Source organism: Nicotiana tomentosiformis, chromosome 11, assembly GCF_000390325.3.
Source record: "Nicotiana tomentosiformis chromosome 11, ASM39032v3, whole genome shotgun sequence".
NCBI lineage: Eukaryota > Viridiplantae > Streptophyta > Magnoliopsida > Solanales > Solanaceae > Nicotiana > Nicotiana tomentosiformis.
This window is the reverse complement of record NC_090822.1, coordinates 42,547,273-42,560,262: the sequence shown is the minus strand read 5'-3', so window position 1 is coordinate 42,560,262 and position 12,990 is coordinate 42,547,273. Positions and strand designations below refer to the sequence as shown.

The 12,990-nt window shown below is 40.5% G+C and overlaps 1 protein-coding gene across 1 annotated transcript in view; it reads left to right on the top strand.

The window, feature by feature from the left end:
- LOC104112754 ((DL)-glycerol-3-phosphatase 2-like) overlaps nt 1-9,476 on the top strand; it is a 64,915-nt gene extending 55,439 nt beyond the window's left edge. Inside the window, exon 6 of the mRNA XM_070188193.1 lies at nt 9,156-9,476. Within this exon, the coding sequence (XP_070044294.1) occupies nt 9,156-9,297 (142 nt within the window). The 3' untranslated portion in view covers nt 9,298-9,476. The remainder of the gene's footprint in view (nt 1-9,155) is intronic.
- The last annotated feature ends 3,514 nt before the right edge of the window (nt 9,477-12,990 follow it).

Below are 12,990 nucleotides of genomic sequence, written 5' to 3'. Positions count from 1 at the left end.
TGTTTATCTGATTGCGGTCTTCAAGATGCCGGCTTTTATGGGTCTAATTTCACGTGGTGTGACAATAGAGATCCGCCAAACACTATTTGGGAGAGGTTAGATAGATTAGTGTATAATGCTGAATGGTTTGATGCTCTTGGGAACAGAGTCGTCACACATCTATCGGGATCGTGTTCTGATCATGTTCCATTATTGATCAAGGCTGTCTCAACTAATTCTGAATATGTGAAATATTTTAAATTTCTCAACATTTGGGTGGATCATGAGGAATATTTGGAGAAAGTCCAGCAGGTATGGTCAGAAGATATTGTAGGCAACCCCTTATATGTCCTCCACCAGAAGATAAAAAAGGTAATCTCCACCTTAAGCGCCTGGTCCAGGCAGGCTTTTGGTGATATCTATGAAGAGCCAAAAACACTTGAAGTTCTCATTAACAGCTTGGAGGAAACTATGCTGAATAATCCATCTCCTGAAGCAAGAATGGCCTTATCTAAGACAAGAGCAGAATTTACTAGGTTCCTGAAGTTGCAGGACTCTATATTAAGGCAAAAGGCTAGGGTAAAATGGTTGACTGATGGTGATGCTAACACAGCTTTCTTCCATGCCGTGATTAAAGATAGAAGAAGAAAGTTAAATATTCAGAGAATCCGAGATGAGAGTGGAAACACTATGGAAGGTACTGAAGAGGTAGCAGGAGCAACAGTCGATTTTTTTCAAAACTTATTCAGTGCGGGAACTACCATACAAGACTCTAGTATTCTAGAGGTGGTAAGAAGAACAGTCACTGTTGAAGATAATAATTTCCTCATAGCTTCTCCGACTATGGAGGAGGTTAAGAATTCTGTTTTCATGATAGACCCTAACAGCGCCCCGGGGCCAGACGGGCTCACAGGCAGATTCTATCAAAGTGCATGGCCTATTATTGCTATGGATGTCCTTAATGCTATAGTTGCCTTCTTTAATGGTGCTCAACTACCAAAGTTTTTCACTCACACATGCCTAGTGATGCTTCCAAAAGTGGAATCTCCTCAAACATTCTCTGATATTAGGCCAATTAGTTTGTGTAACGTGTCTAGCAAAATTATTGCCAAGCTGTTGAATGCTAGGCTAAGCTCAGTATTGCCCAGAATCATCTCACACAACCAGAGTGGTTTTGTTAAAAGGAGAGCCATTACAGAAAACATTCTGTTGGCTCAGGAAATAGTGAATGATATTGGGAAACATGTGGATGAGGGTAATGTAGTTTTGAAGTTGGATATGGCCAAAGCATATGACCGGGTTTCATGGACCTATTTATGTTATATGCTTCGGAAGATGAGCTTCTCTGAGAGATGGATTGAGATTATTCACAGATATATAAGCAATAATTGGTACACCCTTATTGTTAATGGTTGTAGGCATGGTTTTTTTAAATCCGGGAGGGGACTAAGACAAGGTGATCCTCTTTCCCCTCTCTCTTTGTCTTGAGTGCTGAACTGTTGTCCCAATTATTGATTGATCTTCAGAAAAATAGGAGGTATAGAGGTTTCTACATGAACAATAGAGGACCCCAGGTGAATCATCTTACTTTTGCTGACGATGCTATTTTGTTTTCTAACGGGGAAGGCTACCCTTCAGCAGGTCCTAGACTCTTTATCCACTTATGAGCAGATTTCGGGACAACAAATCAATAAGGATAAATGCAGCTTTTCTCTGGCTCCATCTGCAACTCAAAGATCTATCACTAGGATAAGGAGAATTACAGGGATGAGACATGAACCACTACCAATCCAATATCTTGGGTGCCCTATCTACTCTAGTAGAAAGAAGGTATCAATTTTCTCAAACATGGTTAGCAAGGTGATTAACAAAATAAGAGGGTGGCATCTGAAGTTCTTATCTACGGGAGGTAGAGCAGTACTTATCAGACATGTACTACTAGCCCTAAACATACATACACTTGCTGCAGTTCATCCAACCAAAGGCTCTATTGTTACAATTGAGAGGTATCTTGCTAGGTTCTTTTGGTCAGGCCAAGAGGATAGTGACAGATACCATTGGACTGCTTGGTCTAAGTTGTGCCTACTATATAATGAGGGAGGAGCTAACTTCAGGAAGTTAGAAGACATATGCAAAGCTTTTACTGCTAAACAATGGTGGATAATGAGGACCACAAATTCATTGTGGTCTCAGTTTGTTAGAGCCAAGTATTGCAGTACATACCATCTACTATTTAGACAGTGGTCAGCCGGCCAGTCCCATAATTGGCAGGCTATGTGCAAACTGAAGTATGAAGTGGAGCAAAATATTTTATGGAGAATTGGGAGAGGAAATTGCAGCTTCTGGTATGATAATTGGACTAATTTTGGTCCTCTATGCACAAGTCTAGCGGAAGGTGTGGGCTATGATAATACAAGAGTCAATGAAGTGTATAATAATGGGCAATGGGACTGGTCTCGATTGCAAATTCATCCTCCAAAAGTTGTGAAGAACCTTGTAACATCTGTGAAGATTACAATCAATCAAGAAGAGGATGATGACCCAGTATGGACAATATCTACTTCTGGAAATTTTTCTGTGGCTTCAGCTTGGAATTCTTTGAGGCAGAGAAAGGATTTTGCTCCTTTGACTCCAAATTATGGCATAAATCCATTACCTTCTAAATGTAACTGTTGTCCACCACCAAATATGAGCCCAGGCGTGGAAAATTGTAAGCACTTATTTTGTCACGGGCAGTTTGCGCAACAATTGTGGGGAAACATTGCTGGAAGGGTAGGAATTGAACATAGAAACACCTCCTTGAGGAACCTTTTCTCTAATTGCTGGAACCATAGAGCCGGTAACTCTGTAGCTTCTTTTGTTTGTAAAATTCTTCCTCCTATTGTTGTGTGGGAGTTGTGGAGATCAAGGTGCTGCAGCAGGTATGAAATGGAGAGGCCATCAATCAATAGATCTATTTGTTTCATTACCTTTAATATTTTCCAGATTGTTAACTCTCATTTCAGGAAAATTGTTATTGGTTGTAAATGGGAGGACATTTGTAAACTATTTGACATTTCCCTGGTTGAAAATTCCTTCACTGTGGTTAAATGGCTTAGACCACCACTATTGTTTGTTAAGGTAAATAGTGATGGGAGTTGTATTAATGGGAGCTGTGGGGGTGGTGGTGTGGTCAAGGATAGTGTTGGTAGGATGATTATGGCATATGCGATACCTTTGGGGCAAGGATCCAGTAATTTTGCAGAAGCGGAAGCACTCCTTTTTGGTTTAAAATGGTGCATCCAACAAGGTTATGGGTTAATTGTAGGTGAGACTGATTCCTTGCTGCTGCTTAACTGCATTCAAGGTTCTTGGTCCACACCATGGAGGATCAAAAATACTGTAAAGGAGATAAAGCAGTTGGTTCAAGATAAGAATCTTGTCATTAAACATTGCTTTAGAGAAGCAAATCAAGTTACGGACAAGATGGCCTCTTTAAGTCACCAGTTAGAGGAGATATTCATGTATACCTACTTTGACACATTGCCAAGGCAGGTTAGAGGGTTACTTAATGTAGATAGATGGCAAATTTCAACTTTCCGAGTCAAGAGGATAAGACCGAGCAATCTAGTATATGAGCCAACATGAATTCTAGAACTTATAACCACTTTCTGTTTTGTCAGATTGCCTCAAATCATTGTAACGTTTGTATGCATTTGCCGTGTCAAATTCACATCTTTCTAAGAAGGCAAGGCTATCCTCTCCTTCAAATTGTAACTGTTGCGTTACAAGTGGTAATAAGATTGTGACGTGGAATTAAAAAAAAAATATGACTCCATTGTTGGATCTGCTATATGTACTAGATATGTCTTATTTGTAGATTTATAATTATGTAATTTAACGGGAGGTATTGGTTTTATGTCCCCCTCATATTGTACCTTTTCTTGGTGTCAATGCCAAACCCCCTATCACCACGGGAGGTGAAAGCCCGGGTCGTTGGATTTTTTTTAAAAAAAAAGGCACTGTCGGTGCCTGAGCTGGTCCCACCGGCTCAACAATATCTGGTACCTGCTCCTCAGTTGGAGAAACTAGTGGCTCCACAGGTGCTTCTTTGGCTGTAGTATGAGCCTCATCTCGGCCCCGACCTTTCGTGGCCCTAACTGGTGGTACAGGTGGTTGTCCGCCTGATCCGGCTGTACGTGTCCTCACCATCTGCGAGAATATAAAAGAGTCAAGATTCAAACTTCGGAAATAATAAATTCGCACGACAAAAAAAATGCAAGAAAGTGAAGTTTCCTAATAGTTCGGTAGCCTCTCGAAGATAAGTACAGATGTCTCTGTACTAATCCGTAAGACTACTAAACTTGCTCATGACTCGAGAGACCTACATAACCTAGTGTTCTAATACCAACTTGTCACGACCCAACTCCCACCAGAGCCGCGACGGCGCCTGACACTACTTGTTAGGCAATCCAACAGTCACACAAACACAACGAATTGGATAAACATGGTTTAATAAGCTCAACAACGGAAATATCATGAAATATCTGATGAAAACAACCACAATACTGCTACAACCATCCCAAGGATCTGGTGTCAACGAGTACATGAGCACTACTGAGTATCAAATACAAGGCCAAATTCTCAATATAACTGTCTGAATAGTAGAACAGTAATAGTAGAAATAACGAAAGAGAACTTCAAGTTCTGCGGACGGTATAACAGCTACCTCGTAGTCGCCCAAAAGCTGGTAGCAACATAACTCTAGAGATCACCTAGTCCGAAAGTACCTGGATCTGTATACGAAGTGCAGAATGTAGTATGAGTACAACTGACCCCATGTACTCAATAAGTAATAACACTAACCTTGGGCTGAAAGCAGTGACGAGCTACGAAACAGCAGTCAGAGACCAATATCAATAACCAGTAACAATTCAGAATATGAAGGAAACATTAGAAGCAAGTAACTCAATGAAATTATGTTCACCTTGTTCACATTTCAGAAATTTAGGCATGCTTTCCAAGTATAACAGTTTAAGCCCAACACGGATAAGACGCTTCATTTACCAGCTAGCATGAGGAAGGTACATCTCTATGCCTATATGTCAAATCAACAATATCACTATGAAACCATTAAGAATAACCACACATCAACACTTAGCACTGTACGAGTGCCTGACAAAACTGCTCTTCATCGAGCAGGTATATAAAACACTGTGCATGCGCCCACTGCTGGCATGTCAGACTCCGGAGGGGCGGATTCTGCCCAAGCACTAACCATAATCATATAGCCTATTAGTGAGGCCTAGTGCACGCTTCGCCCCAAATCATTAACACGTGGCTCAATATGAGCCTGGCGTACGTGTCACCTCAAAATCAATACCAATCTGCTCTATGGCTCAAGCTCAGTCATCAACTGGTCAAGTCTCACTTAACCACATTTCACAGTATTCAATTCAACAATGTTACACATATGAGGCATCAACAACATGTGAGGAATCAAATAAGAAAGTACTGAGACAGATATATCATACACGGATATAGCATCATGATTGAGAGCGTGTGTACTATTAAGGCAAATAGCTCATAAACAACAAGAATAGCCCTATCGAGTCTCAAACAAATAGCACATAGCCTAGACATGATTTCTAACATGAATCAGAACTCAAATGATCATACAGGTTTAGAAACATGGATAGGACGAGGCACGAGAGCAAACCAATCCCATAATAGTCTAAAAGCCACCTCAAATCATGAGCACACCGGTGCACGCACACACGCCCGTCACCTAGCGCATACGTCACCCCAATACCTTTCATAACATAGTTCCCAGGGTTAAATACCCTCAAATCCAAGTTTAGATATGTTACTTACCTCACAACGCAGGACTCAATACTCCGAAAAGCCCTTCCCACGCGAATCGGCTTCCGAACGACTCGAATCTAGTCACAAACAACTTAATATCATCAAATAATGCCGTAGGAAACAACTTCGAACAATAAAGTTTCGATCTTTATCAAAATCGAAAAGTTAACCCAAAAAGTCAACCCCGGGCTCGCACCCCTGAACCCGATCAAACTTATAAATTCCGAACAACCATTCAATTATGAGTTTAACCATACCAATTTCATTCAATTCCGACCTTAAATCGACCTTCAAATCCTCATTTTATAATTTAGGAAAGTTTTTACTAAAATCCCCAATTTGTTCACTATAAATCACCAATTAAATGCTAAAAACAATGATGGAATCATGAAATAATAACAAATCCGAGTAAAAAATACTTACCCCAATCCAAATTGTGAAAATCCCCTCCAAAATCGCCCAAAACCGAGCTCTCTAACGGTCTAACCCAAATTGTGATATAATAACCAAACCCTCGAAATAGAGTATTTAAAACATTCTGCCTGGCATATCCTTCGCGATCGCGAAGAACAAACTTCCAGCTCCTCAAAAGACCCTACGCGAACGCGAGGCCAAGGACGCGAACGCGAAGCACAACGCACCGTGACACTACGCGAATGCGGGCATTGCTTCGCGGTCGCGAAGGCTTACAACCAGATGCTCCTAGCCGACCTACCTTCTACGCGAACGCGACGATCATAATGCTATTGCGAAGGCCACTGCATATCAAATCATTGCGAACACGATTATCACTTCGCGAACGCGAAGAACAACCCGCATGCCTTCCAAAAATACGCCATCACGACAGCCCTTCCGTGATCGCGAAGAAGAAAACCAGACATCAGAATCAGCTATGCCAAAACATGGAGAAACGGTCCGAAACCCATCCGAAAAACACCCGAGACCCCCGGACCTCATCCAAACATACTAACAAGTCCTAAAACACAATACGAACTTACTCGAATCCTCAAATCACATTAAACAACAATAAAATCACGAATCATACCTCAGTTCAAGCCTAATGAAACTAATGAACTTTCAACTTCCAAAACTCATGCCGAAACATATCAAATCAACTCCGAATTACCTCAAATTTTGCATGCAAGTCCCAAATGACACAACAGACCTATTCCAACTCTCGGAACCAAAATCCGAATCCGTTATCAACAAAGTCAACTCCTGGTCAAACCTCTCAACCTTTCAAACCTTCAACTTTTCAACTTTCATCAAAAAGCACCAAATCAACCTACGGACCTCCAAATCAATATCCGGACACACGCCTAAGTCCAAAATCACCATACGAAGCTATTTGAATGATCAAAATACCATTCCAGAGTCGTGTACACAAAAGTCAAATTGCGGTCAACTCTTTCAACTTAAGCTTCCAACCTTGGGACTAAGTGTCCCAATTCACTCCAACACTTTCCTGAAACCAAACCAACCACCCCGGTAAGTCACATAACCACAAAAGAACATAAAAGAGGCAATAAATAAAGGAATAGGGCTACAATACACAAAACGATCGGCTGAGTCGTTACAAAAGGTTACACTGATTGATTTTATGAGTATATCTCAATAATTTGGAACTAAGATTATGTTTTGTTGATTAACTCATAGATGGTGTAAATCTCTTGAAGATAACACCTAGTTAAAATTTATTGAAGGAACAATATGATTTTGGTATGGTTCTCCATGTTTGAGCTACGTGCTCAGTATAGCAAACAAGGTTACCTTTTATATATCTTTCTATTGCACTGACGACACTTGTTTCATCTAGCTGCTAGTTTTTGTCCATTCTCCTCTTTCTGGATTCTGACAAGTCAATTTACTTGGTCTCCAAGCCTTTTTTTTTTTTTTTCAGGATCTTGCTTTTTTCTTCTTCCTATTGTGAATTTTGTCTTGACTTTCAAGAAACTCTGAACCAATCAAGTTTAACGATGCTTCCTCGTGTTATAATTTAAATTCTTTTTCTGCCCCTTCAAGGTCATCTGATAAGCAAAAAGATTTATATTACTTTTCCGCCATCAACTGCCTCAGTTGTTTGCTACTTTACCAGGACCCTGAAATTTCCTCTGACACCCATGCAAACTCCAGTGTTTACCCATGATGGATAGACAAGAGTCCTTGTTTGTGTCCTTAAATATACAGACACAAATATCTTGCTAATAGTGATCATCAGAGTCCTTGTAACATGGTTCCTTTTTTGGTGTTTCTCTGGTTTTTGTCTTTTCAAATTAGTTTCTAACGGAGTTTTCCTTTTTTATCCATTATAAGGCTATCTTTTTTTTCTTCTTGTTTTAATTTGATATATTCATATGTGTGGAGTGTTAACCATTTTCATAACCTTTGAACTTTCTCACCTTTGTTTCCTACTATTATTACTCTTGAGTTACCACATTGGTAGGATGAGGGTTTCATGGTCTCTTTATATGGTATTGGGCAATTCTCACTAAATGAGCTAACTTTCGGGGTTGAATTAGATCCAAGGTCCAATTCTTTCACATGGTATCAGAGCCAGACCTACCCAATTCTTGTTTTATCCGATGTTGGGACCCTATATTATATTGTTCATGCTCCAGATGTCTAGTCTTGAACGTGCGAGGGGTGTTGAGTTTCCACATCAGTGGGATGAGGGTTTCATGGTATATTGTCTTGGGCAATCCTCATCTCGTGAGCTAGCTTTTGGGATTGAGTTAGGCTCAAAGTCCATTTCTTTCGCAATATATTTTTGGGTTCTAAGAGGCATGTAGCATGCTTTAACTACTAAAAATTCCCGAAGTTCTCTATGTTGATGAGGTTTTTTTCCTGGTAGATGCAACGTATGCCAAGCGAGTCCTGAAGTTGCATTTTAATTTTCATTGATGTAGAAGATTACTTGTTAGAAACCAGAAACTAAAGGGAAGAAGAAAATAAGAGGTAATATGGACGGAATTTGGTCCAGTGGGAAGTAAATGTGAACAAATTTCCTTTGCACATTTTCCTTTACAACCCTAAAAATGAGATGTGCTCAAGTTCCTTTCACTTCAATTTTTCTTTTATTTTTGCTCCTTTGCTCTTCTCTTTTCATTCTGATGCATACCCAATAATTCATTGAAGATATCTTGTATGCCTCTTGCATGTTTAGATGAAGTCACTGATCTTGCTTTTATCTCCATAGCACGTTGTTGTCTACTTTGTTCCTGATTTTTTGCCTTGATGTTATATAAATGTGTTTTCCATACGAATGTATAAAAGCTCTGCTCATGGTCAGGGTATCATCATCTACTGACGTGGGTTTTATGCACTGTATGCAGGTCAGTGGTTATGGTTCCAGATGCAAGGTTGGACAGTTCATATCATGAAGTTGCTGATCAGGTTTTGAGTTCTTTACTTGACTTCAACCCAGCCGATTGGGGGTTGCCTCCATTTGAAAATTCATCAACCAAACTAGATTAGAAAACTTGATTAGTTTATTTTGATCTTGATCCTAAAGTTCCCAAACCGAGCCGTATTATAAGTTCAAAACTCAATTTTTGGGGTTCGCCTCCGGTTGTTAATTATAGAGCTTCATGCTTGACTCATTATTTTAGATACTGAAGATCCATTTCTGAAATTGAAGATTTGTTGTATTTCAACTCATGCATGTGTCCATAATTTTGTTTTCCTTTGATATGGGCAAACCCTATTTCCCCACTCAGAGCAGCCAAGTGGCCATTTTCCACTTCGTTCCCATGCCCATCTACCACTTGTAGGTGTCACGGGCCCAAATCCTTACATTGGGTAGCGACACCTGCTCGCCCGTGCGGCGCCCGCAGTTCCCCTCGCTGCAGGCCAGCCTGTCTCCTTTCCCAGGATTTCCAAGCACGATCCTGTGCCTGTTGGTGGGACTCGCCCGTAGGCTCGCCCCAACTTGTGCCGCCCGTAAGATGCCTAGGCCCTTGGCCCTAGACATGTCGTGGTGCTTCATCTTAGGATCACAATCCATGCGCGCCCTGGGGGATTGGCTTAGGACATGTCTTGTCCCTCGCCCAAGACTGAGCATCGCTCCCGCGTGCACAACCCAATCCTCAAGCTTGACACTCGCCTAGTGCATCCGCGACTAGCTCGTGCCTCGCCCGAGTAAGGCAACCTTTAGCCCTTGGCCATTGTCATGCGCGTCTTTCGTGCCATGCCCATACATTGCCCTCGCGACACGCTTCCATCCCGAATAGTGCAGTGTCGACCCACAACTGCACCTTTAGGCCAACGGACCCTTGCTTGCATGGTTGAACCCAAGCCATGCTCACAAGTTGACACATGATGCCCCTATGACAGGTGCGTCAAGTATCCAATCGGCACGGAGGTCTCGTTCCAACATTCGGCAGCCCGCGGGGCTGGCCGTTCCACACATCGAGCCTCCAGCACCACTTTGATGCCCAACGCTGGCCCGAAGGCGTCGCGCCGTCCATACGAGTTCCCAAACTCGTGTGGATACCTTTGACACTCCTTTGAGTCATCTAGGCAGGCCCTTGAGGTTACCCCCAAGGTAGCTCATTCGATACGGCTCGGTGGTAGCACGTATGGGGGAGGCAGGTCGTAGCTTTCATCACCTATACCCCTCCTATATATGCTTAAAATTAAAAAGCCCAAGTTGCCCGAGTAGACAGTTCTACGTCAGACCATTAGAAGGACCTTTTCTCACCAGTTCTTGACCGAAATCACAACTCCAAATTGCGAGTTGTGACAGTAGGGCTCATATTAAATGCACTTGTCCTTCCAACATATGTTATACTTGTTTTTTTCTTCTGATAATCGTGGTCTCCAGGAAATTTGAGCTCATCTCGACTAATTTCATCGAGTATCTATTACCTCCTACCAGTACATATACCGAATAACTTTATCTATAATAGCTTGGACATATGAGGAAAAATCACCAAGCATTTTAGCCTATGCTGTGATTTGAAACTAAGACCACATGGTTCTCAACCCGTTTTATTGACTATTATGTCACACCCTTTGGTGCCATATGTTTTAGTTTTTTAAGATGTAGCAATCTAAAGACATTTCTTGGTGCAACTGAAAAACGTGATTTTCTATGTGACTAACATAGCTAAGTTGTAGATTAGAGAGGCCCGCACTTTCTTTTAGTCTTTATTGAACTCAATAATAATAATAATAATAATAATAATAATAATAATAATAATATGCTGTCACATGCAACCTTAACATTACCATAAAAGCTGTTGCTGTGATTAAATCTTCATTTCTCACATTTGTTTTTCCCATTTAAGTTCTAGTGACCTTTTCTTTGTTTCTGGCCTTCTCTGAACTCCGTGAATATCGAGAGCTTAGTGCACCGGACAGCCCTTTATACAAGTTGGTTGTCAAGAGATTTAATTCGTAGTTTCCGCTTAGCCTCTACAAAATTGTTTGTGTGTGTTGGTTTGGTGATCACATTGTTTTCCACGATTTTTTATTACTTAATATAGCTAATCATTTTATCGGAGGTGATATACCCACTGAAACTTGGAAAAGTAGTATTTTTTGTGTTGTCTTGGTAAAACTCATTTTTCATCCACTAAGTTGGTCAGAAATAGTCAAAGTCAACTTGTCTAGGAATTTGAAGTTTTAAAATGTGTTAAATGTTCAAGCCAATATAATTCAACATAAACTCATTGTAAAAAAGTTATGGTGCTATACAATTTGTTAGCATTACAATCTTCTTCAGCCGTACAAGCACGTCGGAAACACTGACTTCAACTTTTTCAAGAAACAAAACTATTGGTATCAATTGGTAACGAAAAGAGCTAGTTAACTATTCATTACCTGTTTGTTTCAATAGGCAACGAAACGAAAGAAATCATAATACAAGAAAAGAAAGTCTTAAAACTACCATATAATCCATCACGAACCAATTTCCAAATTGAATTGTAATAATAAAAAGCCGGCACCCAAATTATGCAAAATCATACGTATTTAACTGTAATTCATTAAACTTAATACCCACTACTAAGGGTGGCATGTGGGCCGGTTAGGACCGACCCCGACCCAGGACTGCAAGCCCAAATGGGCGGTGGGCCTAAATGGTCCTAACCGGATAGGACCGGGACCGTGGAGAGGTGGGCTGGGTAGTGGGCCGGTCCCATAGGCGAGGCCCGCGAGACCGGGACCGATTGGGAAGTGGGCCGGCTCAAGCGGTCCTAAACGGGCCTATCCGGGCCCAACGACTAATTTTTTTTTTAAAAAATCTGCCACATTATAGCCGTTATGGCATTTAAAATATGGCCGTTTTACCTGCCAAAATAGCCGTTGGCTATTTATAAAATAGCCATTTAACCCCTCCAACTTTGTTTTAACCCCAAACTTTTTATAATTACATTTTTTCCCTATTTTCAACTATAAATACCTCCTCATTCTTTCATTTTTCTAACAAAATCATCAATCTCTCTCTAATTTTCTTTTATAATTGCTTACTTTATTGTTACAATTTGTGCAAAATTGTGAAATTGGTGAATTGAAGTCTTCAACGATAATTAATTTTCAACAAGTTGTTTGTTAATTCGGTAAACTCGTTCCAACTGTTAAGTTTTAATATTATAGTTTTGTTTGTTTTATTTACTTTGTATTGCTTGATTAATTAAGAAGGCTTATTCCTTAAAAACAATATTTAGTAAAAATAAGGAAAAATCCAAGAGTGGTGAATCTAGTGGCCAATCTGTTCCTCCTCCACTTTCCCCGACTCCCCGACCCAAACCTGTTGCCCGTCCTACACCTCCTATTCTTAATAGCGATAATAGTTTATTATAATTTACCGAGAGTCAAATTTGCCATAATATTACAACCGATGAACAATTAAATCATGAATATATGAATGCTCTTTATGGTAATCCAACTATTGATGAAAATGATGATGAAGAAATAGATTTTGATGAAACGCAACCGGATGACGATACACCCACTAGTCCTGCTCCTGAAGTTAACTCAACTAATAATAATCCAAATGATGCCCCGTCTGACCCTCCTGTTACTGCCCCTACGTTTTCTAGATAACCTTCTAAATGGGCAGAAACATCTATTGTTTGGCCATTTTTTACTCAACTAAGAGAAAAAAAGGGCTAAGTATAAAACTTGTGACAAAGAGTTAGTTTTTAAATATGTTGGAAGTCCGGA